We start from the raw sequence: 14,993 nt of genomic DNA, 5'->3' as shown, positions 1-14,993 counted from the left end.
GGCAGAAATAACACAGTTTTTTTGAGACTCTTCTGTCACAATGTGTCCTGAATCTCCTCCGTGACTGTTCTGTGTGAGGTTTTGCACGTCCGCACTAAAGGCATCGGGGAACGTTAAGCTGCAGCCACATTTGTCTCCACGTTTTGACGCCACACGACTTATATCATTGACACTGACAAACAGGAATGGACTCATCCAGCTGTGCATCAGCTAGATAAATGAATCATAAAATATATAAAGAAAAACACAAGGAAAAAAGTTAGGTTTGCCGTGTTCCAAACAGAGGAACAGCGTGCCAACATCCCTCCTGGTATTCTTTGTCTTCATAAGGTTAAAGCTCCTGAAAAATGGCACCAACATCTCCAAACAATACATCTTGTGTCTTCATCGCCTTCATCCATTTCCACTAAGCGATCCTGCAGGAATACAACAGATTGTAGGGAAGGTTGAGGAAGGTGGTGAGAACATTTTCACCCTGGAAAAAGTTGTAGCGATGCTGCCACATGCTGTGTTCAGCGAGAGGGAACAATCTGCTACACAAAAACAGAAACTTCTGGCCAGATGTGCTGTCGTTTGTACGTTCTTTACAGAATAAATAGCTTGACTTTGACATCTTTGGCAAAGTGTCACATCGGCATTCCTAACGTGACGTAGCTCGCAAGTATTTGAGGCAGGAATTTGACAGATTACGGAGCATTTCCCTTCCCTTCCCATACCAAAAGCTGTTTTTTATTCATATTCACCTCTGCAACTGTTTCTTGATGAAAACATATGCAAACTTGCAAATGTGTACATACTGGTACATGTGTATATGTTTAAATCGATGCACATACCATATATTTCTTTATGGAATTAGAAAAGAAAATGGAAAATATGTCGTCAACTAAGGTACTTTTTTAATGTTTTCTTTTTCAGTGAATGCTATTCTTATGTGCTGGTGCAACAGGATGTGACTCTGCTGCAGAGCGAACATGAAAATATTTGGGAAAGTAAAACCTGGCCAGCTTTCTTCTTCTTTTCCTTCCAGCATGATCTGAAAGAGAGAGAACAACAACCTCTGCTCCTTTAGGCTCAGTTTACAAGCTTTCCTAATTCTGCCACTGTCAAGGGAGGCTCAGACCGATCACAGGACAGCAGAGACAGAGAGAGCGTGTGATCCTATTGGCTGCTGCTCCACCACACCTACTCTGCATACAGGTCTCTGTGCTGGAACGAGTGGAAACAACATCCTACGCTGCAAAGAAACATTTAAAAAAGGGGGAGAGTCGGCGATAAATGAATGTGTTAATAACGAAAGAGAGTTCACATGTGAAATGTCAACACAGAGAGCTGCCGTTCTAAAACGTGAGGATTTTAATCATTCTAAAAAGCAAGTTTGTTTTAAATAGGAAGTGTTATTTTTTTCAAATTCATATTCACACACTCACACACAGAGGAATCAAGAAATCGTCTTTGTCTGGAAATCAAACCACGACCGCCTGATGCATGTGCTTAAAAATCCAAGCTCAGTTTAATGACTTGTTGTTGTTTTTTTTATATATATATATATATTTATATATATTATTCCTACAAATACATGGTTTGCACCACTTTGAAAAAACGTCCACTTTCCTCAGTAAACCAAGAAAGCTAGAAATATCCTACAGTGAAAAAAAAACCCAGACAAAGACAAACCATTTCTGAGAAAAAAACAAAACAAAACAAAAACCACAAAAAAGACATGAAAATAACAAGCGAATGAAATAATAATAATAAAAAAACAACAACATCCTGTACAAACACTATGGCCCAATAATTTAAGAAAATAGTGTCTCTAAAACGTTCATATTGCTTTGTACCTCCACTGACCGGGGCAAAGTCCACCCTGTGCAACACCAGGCAGTTCTGCGCCACACGGGGCGCCACACTCCCAGGTGCTGATGTCACACCCGAGTTTATGGGGCGGGGGTTCGTGCTGCAGCCAGTGGCGTGCAGGCGTGTTCTCTTCTTCTTCTCTGGTTGTTTTGGCAGTAACAATACAAAGACAAAGGGTGTCACACTACTACAGCACTGCACTCCTCATGAAACCAAGGATGTTTTTACTGTGGTCGTAGTTTTACCGTTATTACTCTCTACAGCTTTATTACTAAAACTATCACCATCACAGACACACGGGAGTGCATTGTGTGTGTGTGTGTGTGTGCGTGTGCGGAGGGTTCGTCCAGCTGTTGTCCGTGTGTGTGTGTGTGTGGGTGTGTGCGTGTGTGTTGACGTGTTCAGTGCTCAGCGCTCGTCTTCTCAAAGGAAAAACTGGGAAGAGTCAATAGCTTGGGGTTGGTGTTGGGGTTTGGCGAGCCTCCATCCTGACCCGAACTCTCACTGGCGCCCAGGTCAAAAGAGTCCTTGGAGTCACTAGAGGGCGCTCTCCTCCTCAGGCAGGTGTCCCGGCTGGGCAAAGAAGGGGGCATCCCTAACCCGCTGATCCCACCCAGACCCGGGTAGAGGCCAGACTGTGGCTCCAGGCCGTCGGGCGGGTCCACGGAGATGCACGGTGGACTCATCTTCTTCTTGCGTCGCGGTGAGGGCAGTGAAGTCTGAGTGGACGTCTGGCTGTGGATCTGTAGGCTGTCGGCCCGCGACACGAAGCCGGACGAGGTGGAGGCGGTGCTGCGCTGAGGGCTGGACTCTGCCGAGGGGCAGACCTCCACCGAGTGGCGCCGCGGGTCGTCCAACCAGGAGGAAGGGCGGGGGCGGGGCAGGAGAGTGCTGCGGCCCTGCGTGTCGACACTGTGGTACCTTTTCAGCTGTCTCAAATATGGACTCCGACTCTCCTGGCAGCCCACGTGTGTGCTGTAACCCTCGCTGCTGTCGACGCTGTCCTCTGCCACGAGGACATCTCCGCCCGCCAACCCCACGCAGGTGATGAGGGACACTTCCTGGTCCTCCTCCTGCTGCTGCTGCTGCTGCTGGGGCCTGGCTGGTGGGAGAGGAGGAGGTGAGGGGGAGGAAGAGCAGGGCGGGAAGTAGGAGGCGATGCAGCGTTGGTGCTCGCTGCCCGGGGGCGAGGGGATAGGGGAGGCACCTGGTGTAGCAGGGACCAGGCAGAGAGCAGGCTGCTGCTGCTGCTGAGAGCAGGGTGAGGGAGTGGTGGGGGAGGAGGAGGAGGTGGAGGGAGACGATGACGAGAGGCCCAGAGAGGCCACGTTTACAAGTCCTTCACTGCTCTCCCCGTCTCCTGAGCACAGAGCCTCCTGAGAGTCAGTGGACACAGCGACCTGGAAGACGTACAGGAGCGTAGAGGGGAGGAGAGGGAGGGAGGAGATGGACGTCAATGAGCGAGGGAGGGAAGGGAGGGGTGTGTACAGGAATCAGAAAAAAAATGACAGGGGGAAACTAGTTAGTGTGAGGTGATGACGATGAGAAGTGGCAGTTTGGGTGAAAGTTCACAGTCTGAGCAGCAGAGTGATGTGTTTATTTAGCACGATGTCATAGTTTTCTGTGGCAAACTTTTGAAAGATTCAGTAAAAGAAAACTGCTGGTAACTGAGTTGAGTTCAGGAGGCGGGGCAAGAGTACGTGAGATACGAAGTATGCGTCATTTAAATACTGTAGTAATATTTGCCAACTCTACTTTATGCTTCATCATCAAGACTAATCTATGCTTTTATTTTTAACACACATAAGGAGTAGATCCCTGGCTGCTTGATTCACTTGGATCAGCTGAAGGTGGAAACTTCAACGCTGTTGCATGTGATGTGAACACAGACGTGTGCAGGTCAGTGTGACATCACTGCTCATTTGAAAGCCAGAGTGTGAGGTGGAGACTTGACGCTGCCAGTGCTCACAGTTCTTATTTAAGAATCTCTAATGAGGTAATTAAACATTTTATCTTTGGAGAAAATATCAGACAGAGCTTGTTAAAATGGCTGACACGTGGAAAAGAATTACTTCTTTGAAAGATTTAATATTATTAGTACACATTTTTGAGAAATTAAACAGTGGGGGGTTACTTTCAGAGGCTGAAATATCAATTTGGCTGCTGCTGCTTTTAATGTATCATTACATCAAGTGCTGCACGACACGGTGAACTCTGAACCACACCACCTGACCTCTGACCTTTGACCTTACACATAAAGCCCTGAACACGTTTTTGTTGAATTTACAGCCCAGTTCGGATCAGTGTTCGCGCACCTTTAAGTGTGAGGTCAATAGGTGGAGGCTGAACTCGATATGCAACTACTGTCGGAGAGGAAGCGTTAGAAAGCATGGTTAAAATGTGTCTCACTGACTGTGTGAAGCAAATGAAAGATATTTCAACAGAATTCTGGGGAATTGTGTTAATTCAAGCACTTGAATCCATGGAAAACGGGGGGGAGAAAAAAGAAGGCATGAATGAGTTCTTGGGGCAGAAGCGTGATGCTGAGTTTCCCTGCATAAATGAGTCTGACTGATGTGACCACAGAGACACCTAGTGGTCACAGAGAAAACAGCCAGGACAAACCAATCACCAGCCACAGCAGGTAGTAAGTGTGCACACTGGAGCGGTAAAAAAACACCTCTTTTTTTTTTAAGCAAAAAAAAAAAACAATCAAGTACAACAACTACCACACTCTGCTTAACAATGATTTACCTTTAAGCACTTTACTATACAATAGAAAATACACAAGTGCTCTATCAACATGTGTGTGTACAAAATGGCCAAATGCATATATGGACAGCGCTTCCCTGAGTTGTGTAAGTACAGACACACTTTTGTCTGACTCCTGCTTCAAAAATAGAAAAGGAATTAATAAACTTCCTACAGGTAAATGTTTCCTGTGAGGTTTAGTTGCTCTGTGGCTGATGGTTAGCAGAAATAAAAACAATACAAAATAAGAGAGAAAGAAATGCCGGAAAAAAGATGGGGAAGCCTGTTTGTTTGTTTGCGTGTGATTCAGTGTCTGTCTGTGTGAAGATGAACATGGAGTCCGGTGTTTCTGGAAAAACCCAGTGGTCGCTACTAAAGTCTGCGGCATTTTCAGAAACAGGAGTATCTGTGTTTGAGCAGGAGCTCGGGGTCGGGCGGCTTTGGGGCCCGACTGAGCTGAGATCAGAGAAAAATCCAGATACCACGTGGAGAGATAGACGATTCGTAAATAAGAGAGGAGTCCCGGAGAGGAGGGGAGGAGGAGAGAAAGAAATACAGAGAAGTGAGATTGTTTTTAGAAACATGCACAAGCCACTGTTTGAGTAAAAACTACAATTAAAAGGAAAAACAGAGACAGTTTAAATGTCTCTTGTTTACAGTCTTTTTTGGCAAAAATGCAAATATATGTTTTTCACTGTCTTAATTTATAATAATTATGATCATAAAAATTCAAATCACACTGTAGGATATAAAAAATGGTCTTAAAATGTATCTGGTTGTGATACACCTCTCTGATTTTTACTTTTCCCAAAAATGACACCTTTAAATAAATAAATGTATATGGTTTCCCCCCAATGATAAAGAACATTTACACATTTAAACTTTCCTTTTACACTATAAAGTCTCATCGTGACTTCATGTGAATGTTAAGATTTATTCTATAAATCTCTTAGTAATCTCTTACTAAAATCATGTCACAGAGGATTGATAAACACTGACACAGAACACTTTTTTAATCACATTCTGTATATGATGTGACATGATTGCAGTTACCTGTCTGCGGAGCGTGCGGCTGAGTGTGTGCGTGCGCCTGGGTGGAGGCAGTCGTGGTATACTCTCCGAGTCTGAGTGGCTGTGGGGGCTGATGGGTCTGAAGAGTTCCGAGGGAACGGTCAGCTGCTGGGAGAACTCCTCCGGCTGCGAGCGCACAGAGGCACTGGAGCCTGCGCGCGACAACAGATGACAGTGTTATATTAAAAATCACACTTCTTTCTTTTACTCATGAGATCTGTTGTTGAATTCCAGGTAAAATAATAATGAAAGTTACAAAACCTTCAACTGTGGTGTCATAGGAGAAAAGGCTTCTTTATGATACACACAGATAAGCATCATATTTTTGGTGTTATTGATCAATAATTCCTCAATCACCTTTCAGCTTAATGTAAACAAAGAGATTTAAAATAGGTGTTTGTGCCGCCTTCGCTCAAGTTTCAGTCTCAGGGAAACTTGGCCCATGAAAGGAGTCTTTAAACCACTGACAGGGCTGTTCAGAGAGAGACAGGGGGCCACCTAGTGGCTGCTCTACTAAGCAACTGCATGTATTCTGCCCTTTAGGGCAGATGTCCCCAACCACTGGGCCCCGGACCAGTCATTTGGTACTGGGCCCACAGAAAGACTTTTCTATTGATTATCAGAGTCTGAAAAATCTTTTATTTTGAAAAAAAAAAACGCTTGTCTCAGTCACGTGATATGGTACATCAAAGATTTAGCTTACAAGCTAGCAAAAGTTTGTAAAAAACAAACGTCTGTGGAGAACTCCTTTGGAAAGTGAAAAAGGCCAAAGGAGGAGACAGAAGCAGAAGAAGGAGAGCCTTCAACTTCCAAGAAAAAGAAAGCTGCATTATTCCCACTTATAATACAGGTTTATAATATGTGGCAACAGGCTAGCAAATGTGCCAACAAACTAGCAAATGAGGCAACAGGCTAGCAAATGTGCCAACTAGCTAGCAAATGAGGCAACAGGCTAGCAAATGTGCCAAACTAGCAAATGAGGCAACAGGCTAGCAAATGTGCCAACTAGCTAGCAAATGAGGCAACAGGCTAGCAAATGTGCCAACTAGCTAGCAAATGAGGCAACAGGCTAGCAAATGAGGCTACAAAGCCTCATGAAACAAGCTCAGGGCTCCCACTAATTCAGGGAAGGGTTAGTTGTATTTTTACACACTTTATTTTTAGTTGTTTCTAAACCAGTCTGTGAAAATATTGTTTTACATGAAACTGGTCCGTGGTGCAAAAAAAGGTTGGCGACTGTTGCTCTAGTGGAACAGTTGCTAATTCATCATTAGTAACAGCTCCCTATGCTGCAAATCAACTTATAACATATAATATAACTGTTTATTGATAACAAATAATAAAATAAATTGCTTAACTTCACTTACACTAAAGGTCTGCAGTGCAATTATAGACAGTATTTTCAATAAAAAATAATAAATACAAGGGAAAGGTCATTAACTAAACATTGTCAAATACACTTTTCAATAAAATATAATTATTTTTAGACATTTATCAAGTTTCTAAGAACAGAAAATGTATTGTATTTGTTGCATTTATTGTAATAAATGCATTTCAGCCTAATTATTTTGAACCAAATGACTATGAAATCAGGATCTGCTCCAACCTGAGAGTCCTAGATGACAAAATTGTCTAATTTGTCTACCCCAGATTAATAAAATCTATCTCCTACATTACCTGACTGGGCTCTGTGGGAGTCCTGCATGTACTGGTACCCGTGTGACTGAGCTAAAAGCTGTGCTGGACCAAAGGGCTGCAGGGGGAAGAACATGTAGCTGTCGTTGGGCAGGGAGTGTGTGCGTCCCACCATGGGCTTCCTGACACTCAGCAGGTCGTCCCGCTGCGGCTCCCCTGGATCAAGCTGCTCCGGCTGGGGGGAGAGAAAACAGAGTCAGGGCCTCTCTGGACCTGGACGAGCCGGGGCTTCTGACTCTTTGACACAAGCACTCTCACACGGCGTCTGACACATTCACAGCTGACGTTTCTCTACGACACAACGCAAACAAAGAGGCGGCGATCACCAGCAAACATGGGAGGATTGTTGACTGGCGCGGAGCTGCCACAGATCACAGAAAACTGCTTCCAAATATTAAGACACTCCTGTTTGCATTTGTGCCCACAGTCAGGTAAGTTTAGTTAAGCCTGCTCCGTGATTGTGTGTCAGCTAGGGCAGTGTCCTTCAGCCTGAGCCATAACACATTCACCACAGAGCCACTGGAGCTCCGGTACACATTACAACCCCGCAGTAAACACGGGAGAATAAAATCTACTACACCACGACACATACACACAAAGAGAGAGGGACTGAGAAAAGACACGGACCCAACACGTAAAGCACATAGGATAAAAAAACATGAAATACTGAAGAAGAAGAAGAAGAAGAAGAAACAGGGAAAGTTAGAGAGAGGAGAAGGAAGGCTGAAGGAGAGAGAACTGTAAAACTACCAGGTGAGGAGGCAAACTACTCTACTGGACTGGACTGGACTGGACTGGAGAGAAACAAACACCAGGCTGGAAATGTGGAATGACAAAGAGAAGGTTGGAGGGCACACGGTTAGATTCGCCAGGGTCCTTCAACGCCACTTGTTCTCCTCTACCTCTTCACTGTCTTGCCCTTTTATTCAGTTTTTTTGGACGCGTCCCAACACTTGGCAGTGATTTCCTGTCACGCACTCAGGCTGCGGTTTCTCCACATACGCGTCACGCGCCCCGGATGAGCCAAGGTGACAGTGACCCTCTCACTGGGGGGAAGTCATGTGGCTCGTGGGAAGTGATACGAGCATCAAAGAGCCAAATTGGTGGATAATTACACCCCGACAGCCCTCGTGACACTCAATTCATTCTCCATTTGGAGGACGTACTGTAAGGATGTCCTTTCACTCAGTGACGCAGCGCTGTGGGACGGGGACATCGCAGAGGAACGTATAGATTGCTGACAGCGCTCAGGAGGGACACGTACGCCGCAGTGTGTGACAAAGTGTCTTAATATGAGACGATAATGGACGATGCCGCAGTTCATCATTGAACAGGGACCTGTTATCATTTCCTGAAATCTGTTTAAAGACTAAAGGAAATAAAACACTTTTCTCAATCAATATATGGATGAAGAAATGAGTTAAAGGGCAGTTTCACCCATTTTTTTCCCACTTGGTCAAATGAAGAAAACATTTGACCAAGTGTTTAATTCGACCAAATTGTACAATTTTTTTAAATTTATTATTCTTTTACTTTCTTGAAAGGAAGTAACTTTGACTTTTTCTTAAAAATGAATCTACTCACTTTTACTTTCATCCATCCCAAAAACTGTAAAATACTTAGCCAGTAGATAAAAAAAAAAGTCACTTTAAAGCTGTTATTTAAAAATAGCTGGTCCAGAGGACACTGCAGCAGACTGAGATAAATGGCTGAATGCTACATCCTCATTTTTCTCGTGGACTGGTTTGACCTCTGGTTCGTGCCACGGAGCCGTTTCCTCAACAGAGTAAGCGTTCAAAGTAATAATGTGCCGTTAAAAAATGGCTCCACAGAGTTACAGCTAATTTAAGATGCTGTCAAACGGCCAAAGTGTGAGTGTAGTGCGGGGAACAAGTGGCTTTGGAAGCACCCGGGGGAAAAGGAAACTGCGGGTAGAGGGAAGAGCGATGGAGAAAGAGGAAAGAGAAGAACTGTCAGTACGTTGCATTCCAGGCTGCTTAGAAAGAGGGGGTTAAAATCGTCGGGGGCCGAGTCGTCGGTCAGAGCTAGGGACCAGGAATTCTCAGAGGCCAGAGACAGAGCTTCCATCTCCGCTAGAGGGATCTAGGCAGGAAGAGACAACGGCTGGTGAGCAAACGCACACTTTTTTCTTTTTTTTTACAAGACAGAAATAAGGACACTACGCACAGATAGCACCACAATACATATTTGAAACAACATACACAACCAGTGTGGTGTAGCAGAGGAAAAGCAGTTTTACATTTGTTGGAAATAGCAATAATGACACAGTGTTGAGACAAACACGAGGAAAAACAAAGAAGATGCAAATTAAACGTTTACAGAAACAAACAAGCAGACGAGAAGAAGAAGAAGAAGAAGAAGGGGGATTCATTGTTTACCGCGTGCATATATTATGTGAAGTAATTGAAAAATTACCAAAGCTAAATATCAGAAAGGTCACTTTTTCTCGCCACAAATCAGTGTTTACAAGCCTCCAGCGGTGTTTTTCTTAGCCGCTGTATATCTGCACCAGTTTAAAAGGGTAAAAGCTCTCCGACTAGCAAATGAGCCATCTGTGCGGAAGCTCGGCTGAAAACATCTCGGAAAGGAGGAGGAGAGGTGGCCTTTTGGAGCCCGGTAACAACGTCTCAAAGCAATTTACAGCTTTTAGAGGGTTTTTGCAAAGCTAATGTAGTCGGACAAAAAGAAAAAGTGCCTTCAATTGAGGAAAAGACGCGTCCAGATGCAACATTCAGTGTCTCACTGATCCATGGCTTATGGGTTTAACATCACTTTGCGGATTTGAGTCGAAAAAGCGAGCTGCTTTGCTTCAGAGGGTCATCACTGATTGACAAAGATGGAAAATAAACACGCAAACATGTGACAAAAAGCGCTTCACTCAGGCGGCGCTAACAGGGCCCAAACTCTGCATGAATGAGAGTAAGTGAGGGGATGAGATCATGGCTGAGATGATGAAGTGCACGGAGGAGGCGGTGGGCAACACGGCTGGTTAGAGAGGGAAGAATGTTCAGTGTTGAGGAAATGCCTGTAGGAAAATAGCCGTCGGGCTGCGGGACATTTAACAAACATCGTATTGAGAGGAGATTCCACAGACTGAAGAAATCTGCTTTAGAGCAGAGTCGTTACGGCGTGTTTGAAAGGTCAGCCAAATCATGAAAAAAACTCTTCTTTCTGTATGTAAAGACCAATTTAAAAGTGGGTATTGTCACTTTACTGTCAACGTTACATTGGACAATTGGTTTAACTCAGGTTAAATCTGCAGGAGAGACACCACAAATACTCATAATCATAGGTTATTGTTGGAAAATGAACGTCAAACCCTGAAAAAAAGCATAATTACGTTTGTAAATGTGTGGTCTCTTTGGGTTTTTCATGGTAATAATCACAGAGAAATCAGAGCGTATGGGGAAAAAATGGAGGAGGTGAGTGGCGTCAGTGGCGATTATTGACCTTGTCGCTGCTGCGTTTGCTGGACTTGGGCGGCAGCGCGTAGAAGTGGCAGATAGAGCCGGACAGGTTGTCCATCAGACTCAACTCTCCCTCCATTGAACCCTGGATGACCAGGGAGACCGAGTCAAACAGCGCTCTCCGCTGGACAAACTTGGATAATGCAGAGAGAGACAGAGCGACAGAGGAAAAAGACAAGGACGGGAGGGAGGGGGGAAAAAGAAAGACAGTAGTCCACACAGAGACAAATGTGGATAGAAATAATGGGTCACAGAGAAAGAGAAGGAGAGAAAAAGGGAAACAGACATGTATACAAACAAGATTAAACACACGCATCCAAGCAGGAAGACTTTAACACAACAAAATGATCTCAAACTATAATCACTTTACGACATGTGTTACAAGTAGTAACCACACGGGGGCACTAGAACCTCACAGTAAAAGCTGGTGACCCACACGGCTGCAGACATGTTCAGGAGGAGCAGCAGAGGACGACTGATAATGTCTCGCAGGGTAAACACAACCTCTATTTCCTATCCTCAGAAAAGTTCCCCGCTGTCTGGAAATAGCCGTCCAAGTGAACAACAAGACCCTGTGGTCCAGCTTTCCCATGGCACTGTGACCTATCTGTGACTGGCATGTCCTCTACACAGGGCCCAGCCAAACACACACACACACACACACACACACATTCTAATCTTCGAGTAGTTGTGAGGACTCACAATTTAACTATTGCTACTAAATAACTTGCCCTAAACCTTATTTACACCAAGTGTTAGTCAGTAATGTGACCAAGTACAAATACTTTGTTACTGTACATAAGTAGAAAATTCACACATCCATTTATATTTCGAGCAACTTTTACTTTTACTTCAGTACATTTCCTCTAACTCTCTTTGTTACTCGTTACGACCAAATAAAATCGGAAGAAGAAGAGTTGGTATTATGGTCTGTATTTATATAGAGCGTTTCTAGTCTCGATGAGCTGCTTAACACGACAGTTTTCACCCATTCACACGCTAGTCACAGGACACGTGTAGACTAGCAGAACCAGGAATTGAACCCATAACCTTCCAACTGAAAGACAACTCACCCTACCACCGATCCTAATTCCTCACTTTTTTAATACTTTTGCTTTTACTTCTAAAACGGAAGTACATATTATATCAGAAAATGCCTTTAATACTTCAAGACTTTTACTTTAAGTAAAAATAAATAGTAGTAATTATAAATAAGTGACTTCAACTTCTACCAAATCACTTCTAGCATCATTTCTGGTAAGATACTTTAAGGTACTTCCTAAAAGAGTCCTTAAACCATATTCTACCCAACAATGTAAAACTTTAATCCTAATATTAGGCTCCCTCACATTCTGTGCATCAAAGTACACAAATGAACTCCCAAAACCAGGTCTAAAGTCTTGTGCACATAAGGTGTGTTTCTACGTTATACTTTTCCAACCTTTCAATGCAAGTTCTCCATGGATGTTTTGCTCCCAACAGTTTCACATCTAACCACTGAGCATTTTTGATTATGTGACTTTTATAAAAAAAACAAACAAACATTCAAATAAGCAAATGTGCACAGCTGGGACTGTTCATAAACAAACGGGACCTTCGCTTTTTAAAATCTTAAAATGAAAATTGTCTGACAGACATCCTTAAGTACATCCTGAAGCCACAGAGTGGTGAAGTTTAATCTCCTGAAACAATCTCTGTCAATGTTGGCTCACTCGCTCATTGTCTACCACTTTATTCTCTGGGGGAATGTCTGATATGTTCTATGTCCACTCCACACCACAACTTTATATCAAAGGGTATTGAACACATGTAGACAGCACTTCTAGTTTGAAAATAGGCCAAAATTGCAGCCATATTCACTATAGTTTGTTTACATAACGCGGAACGCGGTTATTTCACGATGACGACGAAGAGCAAAAACATCTCCTCTCTTAAGGAATCCGTCATTTCCGATATTATCTGGCCTCCTCAGTGTCCCTCAGCATCGGCCAGAAAATTAACTAATGGTTTTGGACCGGAGTCAGAATTAATGGCCAGAGACATAGAGGTCATCTGAACATCCTCACAGGAAGTGACTGCAGGACATTTGTCTATAACGCAGGATGGATGTGTGGACTCTGGGGAACAGCGGGATGCAATTTAGACATTTTAGGAATGTATTTGCGTCTTTTTTTTAAATTAAATTTAACATACAAAAAAAAACAAAAAAACATTATGTGTAAGAATTTAGACGTAGCCACAAAGTGACCTATACAACTTATTGTTGATCAATGATTACTGCACATTGGCACATACTTGTTACTTGTTTATTACTTATCTGTATTTCTTTTATCACTAAGAATATGTTTAGTATCATAAAAATATAATAAAATATATCTTTGCACCTAAATACGTGTTCACACTTGTTTTGTCTTAACTTTGAGGTTAAAACACTTTTGTTATGTTTTACTATGTTCTCATAGAGGATGAATACAATGGTAGTTTTCTTGGTCGGGCTTAAGGGGTTCATTCTAATTGGTCTTTATGGCTCAAATGTCAAAGTATGTAAAGTATTTTCTTTACACATAAACATAAACATAGTTTTATCATGAAAACATAAATGAAGATGATGAGAAAACCAAAAAAATGCCCTGAAAAAAGATTCCGTACCTCCAGTGGGGGGTCCAGGCACGGAGGGGTGTCTTCTCTGATGTTCACAGAGTCTCTGGTTATGTCGGCGGTGGGTGAGTCCATAGGACCGTCCCGATCCTGTTCCCTGTCCCCTCCTCCGGTGGACCTCCAGGGTGAACCCCCTGAACTGGACCTGTCAAAGCCCAGCGTGAGGGGGTGTAGCTGAGGGGACCGTGTCGCCAAGTCTCCTCCGTCCATCTGGAACTCCAGTTCCAGGTCGGCCTCGGCCTCAGCCCCTTCTTTGGCTTCCTTGTTGCTCTCTTCCAGGTGCTTCATCAGGACGGCGATGACGACGTTGACGAGGACGAACTGAGCGGTGAGCACGAACGAGACGAAGTAGATGGGGGAGACCACAGTGTTGTAACAGGTGTTGGTGTCTTGAGCACAGTCTCTTAATGTGTCCTGGAAAAAAAAAAGAAAAAACTCTACATGAGTGCAACTGCTAAAGCAACAAATTACAACTAAAACATTGGATCATTTAGCAAATCTTGTCTGATTTCTGTAATGAAAGTGTCAAGTATCCACATTAACAGCATGGCTCTGGAGATGGACATGATGGCAACTCAGTCAGTCAATATTTCAACAACTAACGCTAAACATTACAACACATTTGGAACAAGATTTGCCGTGGGAATAATACTCCTTATATGGACTTCCTGTGTGTGTGTGTGTGTGTGTATTTATAGGTCACATATTCAGGCTTTAAGAAATTTGTGGTGGAGTCAAAGTTATGATTCATTTTATATCTCAACTGTGACGTATTTCCAAATTTCCAAACTTTTGAGTACCTTTTGCTCAGGTGTGTTTATATAGCTGGTGAAAATGAAAGATTTTTTTCCATCAGATTGCCTATAGTTTGCGCCAATTTTGTTCCTTTTCACTATTATTTGGTCCAAACATCAGTGAATTATAGTCATTAGCAAGTGGTTAGGGCCAGGGGTGTCAAACGTACAGCCTGCAGGCCGGAAACGGCCCACCTGAAGGTCCAATCTGGCCCGCAGGATGAATTTGTTGAGGTACCTGTGACTGAAAGTGTTGTGCCTGTGAGGCACATGTGTAAATGTTAAACTTAGAAAACAAGTTCTTGTTGTTTATAGGTTATTATACTATTAGTTTACTGCTCACTTGAGGTAAAACAAAAAGTGTCGTGTGTGGCCCCTGAACTAAACCAAGTGTATTTACCCCAATATTTAAGTGGCACAGTGATCACAAAATTCAAAATATTCTTTTCACCTTCATGATGCCGTTCCAGTTGTCTCCGGTGGAAACTCGGAAAAGCAGCAGGAACGCCATACCAAAGTTTTTAAATGTCGCGTAGCGCCCGAGACCCTCACAAGGGTGCAGCTCGTCACAAACTGTGGAGGAGATCGAGACAATCAGTCGTCACCTGTTCCGATAGCTACGAGCCACAACTACACAGTTCTAGAAAACCCAATTAACAGCAGATAAGATTGAACCCACGGA

General features: G+C 43.4%; 1 protein-coding gene across 15 annotated transcripts in view; it reads right to left on the bottom strand.

The window, feature by feature from the left end:
- Positions 1–1,984: 1,984 nt before the first annotated feature.
- The window catches only part of LOC122760011 (voltage-dependent T-type calcium channel subunit alpha-1G-like), a 128,031-nt gene continuing 115,022 nt past the window's right edge, over positions 1,985–14,993 (bottom strand). For 10 of the 15 annotated variants that reach the window (XM_044015058.1, XM_044015062.1, XM_044015060.1 and 7 more), the window contains 7 exons: positions 14,763–14,884; positions 13,509–13,931; positions 10,843–10,992; positions 9,352–9,474; positions 7,354–7,546; positions 5,659–5,828; positions 1,985–3,254 (listed from right to left, as the gene is read on the bottom strand). In XM_044015058.1, coding sequence (XP_043870993.1) covers positions 2,256–3,254; positions 5,659–5,828; positions 7,354–7,546; positions 9,352–9,474; positions 10,843–10,992; positions 13,509–13,931; positions 14,763–14,884 — 2,180 coding nt within the window. In that variant the 3' untranslated portion in view covers positions 1,985–2,255. Of the gene's footprint in view, positions 3,255–3,292; positions 5,062–5,658; positions 5,829–7,353; positions 7,547–9,351; positions 9,475–10,842; positions 10,993–13,508; positions 13,932–14,762; positions 14,885–14,993 lie in introns of those variants that run through there. The other 5 variants (XM_044015071.1, XM_044015073.1, XM_044015072.1 and 2 more) reach the window with 4 other exon arrangements.

This window comes from Solea senegalensis, unplaced genomic scaffold (assembly GCF_019176455.1).
Source record: "Solea senegalensis isolate Sse05_10M unplaced genomic scaffold, IFAPA_SoseM_1 scf7180000012815, whole genome shotgun sequence".
In the NCBI taxonomy this organism is placed as follows: Eukaryota; Metazoa; Chordata; class Actinopteri; order Pleuronectiformes; family Soleidae; genus Solea; species Solea senegalensis.
The sequence above is the reverse complement of the archived record's forward strand: the minus strand, read 5'-3'. Positions and strand labels throughout refer to the sequence as shown.